General features: G+C 36.5%; 1 protein-coding gene across 1 annotated transcript in view; it reads right to left on the bottom strand.

The window, feature by feature from the left end:
* CPQ (carboxypeptidase Q) overlaps positions 1-2,017 on the bottom strand; it is a 394,576-nt gene that overhangs the window by 312,304 nt on the left and 80,255 nt on the right. The window contains exon 4 of the mRNA XM_019527970.1: positions 400-607. Within this exon, the coding sequence (XP_019383515.1) occupies positions 400-607 (208 nt within the window). The remainder of the gene's footprint in view (positions 1-399; positions 608-2,017) is intronic.

Genomic DNA, 2,017 nt, shown 5'->3' with positions numbered 1-2,017 from the left:
ACCCACCCCCCCCCCCCCCGATTTATTTTCCCTGCTGTAGCAGTGGGAGGGGGACACATTCAAGGCAAGCCTCCAATAATTAGATTCTGTACCTGGAAATTAAAACAAATTTATACATTTTCCATATATAGAATCTAGCTATTGGGGAGTCGTATATTCAAATAAATCCAGGATTTATGCATGCAGAAAGCTCTTTAAAAACAAACAATATGCAAGGTCTGTAATATGGACAGTGATGAAAAATATTTTTAAAATTAGAGTGAAATTGCTATAGAACACAAACTTTCCAAACCAAACACCTACTCGGAACTAGGCAATGCACATTCCAGAGAACAAGCCCTCCCCACCAACCACATAAACTAGATGAAATATGAGTCACAGGAAGTAATATGTGCTTACCTATTAATAGAAAAGGAGGTAATAGATCTGATAAGGGATGCCACAGCTCCAGCTTTAGCAGCTTCCACTGCTCCCTGGGCTCTGTATCGCACAGTTTCACCATAACTGATGTAAGGCTGATTATAAACAACAATCTTCCCCTTGGCTTCTTCAGCTCTTTTGTACAGCTCATCAAATGAGGACACTACTAGGACTTCAGCTGTTATTCCTGGAAGTAAATGGTACAGTACTTTTAGACAGTCGCCTTTTCACCATCCTCAAACCACTTTGGCACACACAAGAATGCCTGCCTGTCCTGTACCGTGTGCACAGGCAAACCAAGTAAAGATCAAACCTGAAAGCCTCTTACGGGAAGCCTATGTAAAGTATTTCCTCAGAGAATGATATTCAATACCTGCAACTGTGCCCTGAACAGAGCAGGCCTCGTTGTATAAATCATGCTATTAGCTGGTGTTAAAATATAAGTTAGAGAGAAGGCAAAAATACTTTTTTCTCCATTTGGGTTGCAATGCTGGACTACAATTATTTACAATGCATAAACATTCAGAAAGACTTCCTATGGGATTCATTAAAAAAAGACAGCAATCTTTTCATGCAATTGTTTTGATATGTTGCTAAACAACTTAGGCTGACATCACACCAATGAAAATGCATACATAGTTTGGGAATGATGTGTTCCATAAATCCAGCCTGTCACAAATGTAAATGATTTACAGTTTCTGGAAAAAAGAATAGACTGACTGCAAGAGATTCTGCAGTATACTTAAAACCAAAAATACTGCTTATATTTAAATTGTTGATCACAGAACAGCAACAAAAAAGGACACTTTTTTTAAACACCACTTTTGGAATTTTTAAAAATTTGCTATCATCCTATTACTTTGCTTAAGAAAACAAGGGCATTTATAGGCAGCTAGTTTTTTCCCATATCATAGAAAGCTTCCCACTTCACAGAACATGTATTTGTGAGCTATATTTCATGACTTTTGAAAAATCATTCACAAAAAAACCATGATGTGTTAGATCTAATGGTGTGGATTGGTTACAGAGAAAAGTAGAAACAGTTTAACAACAAAGGCCAGACTTCATTTGTAAATATAGAAGTAGTAATGGATGCTTGCAGTTTTAGTGCCCTACATCTTACCTAGAAATCACAAATTACTTCAGTAAAAGCTGAAAGTATTAACTGACTCGTTTGCCTTGTTTCATAAGTTATTGAAACATTTTTTAAAAGAAACTGAATCTTCTTGATGGGTCTTACATATCTCATTGTAACACATTATTTCAAAAATTATTTAGAAAAGCTTTTAAACTAACTGCATATGCTAAAAATACATAACTGACATGAATAACAACTCTTAGGATCTCTCTCCCAGCATCATACTTACCCAACTGATGCCCAATTCATGGGTTTTTATGCAAAAAAAAAAAAAAAAAACAACCCCAAACAAACCACACTTTACCAGAAGAAGCAGTGCTTTAGTTTGACCCAGCTCTGCATCATCTGTATAGAGTGGGCACTTCAGCTGGGCTTTTTGATGCTTTTATCTACTGAATCAGCTAGTAGATAAAAGCGCCAAAAAAGCCCCACTAAAACACCCGATATATATAGATGTTG

The sequence above is a fragment of the Gavialis gangeticus genome, unplaced genomic scaffold (assembly GCF_001723915.1).
Source record: "Gavialis gangeticus isolate Ggan-Ray unplaced genomic scaffold, GavGan_comp1, whole genome shotgun sequence".
Lineage (NCBI taxonomy): Eukaryota > Metazoa > Chordata > Crocodylia > Gavialidae > Gavialis > Gavialis gangeticus.
Note: the sequence above shows the minus strand (reverse complement) of the source record. Positions and strands in the feature narration are given on the sequence as shown.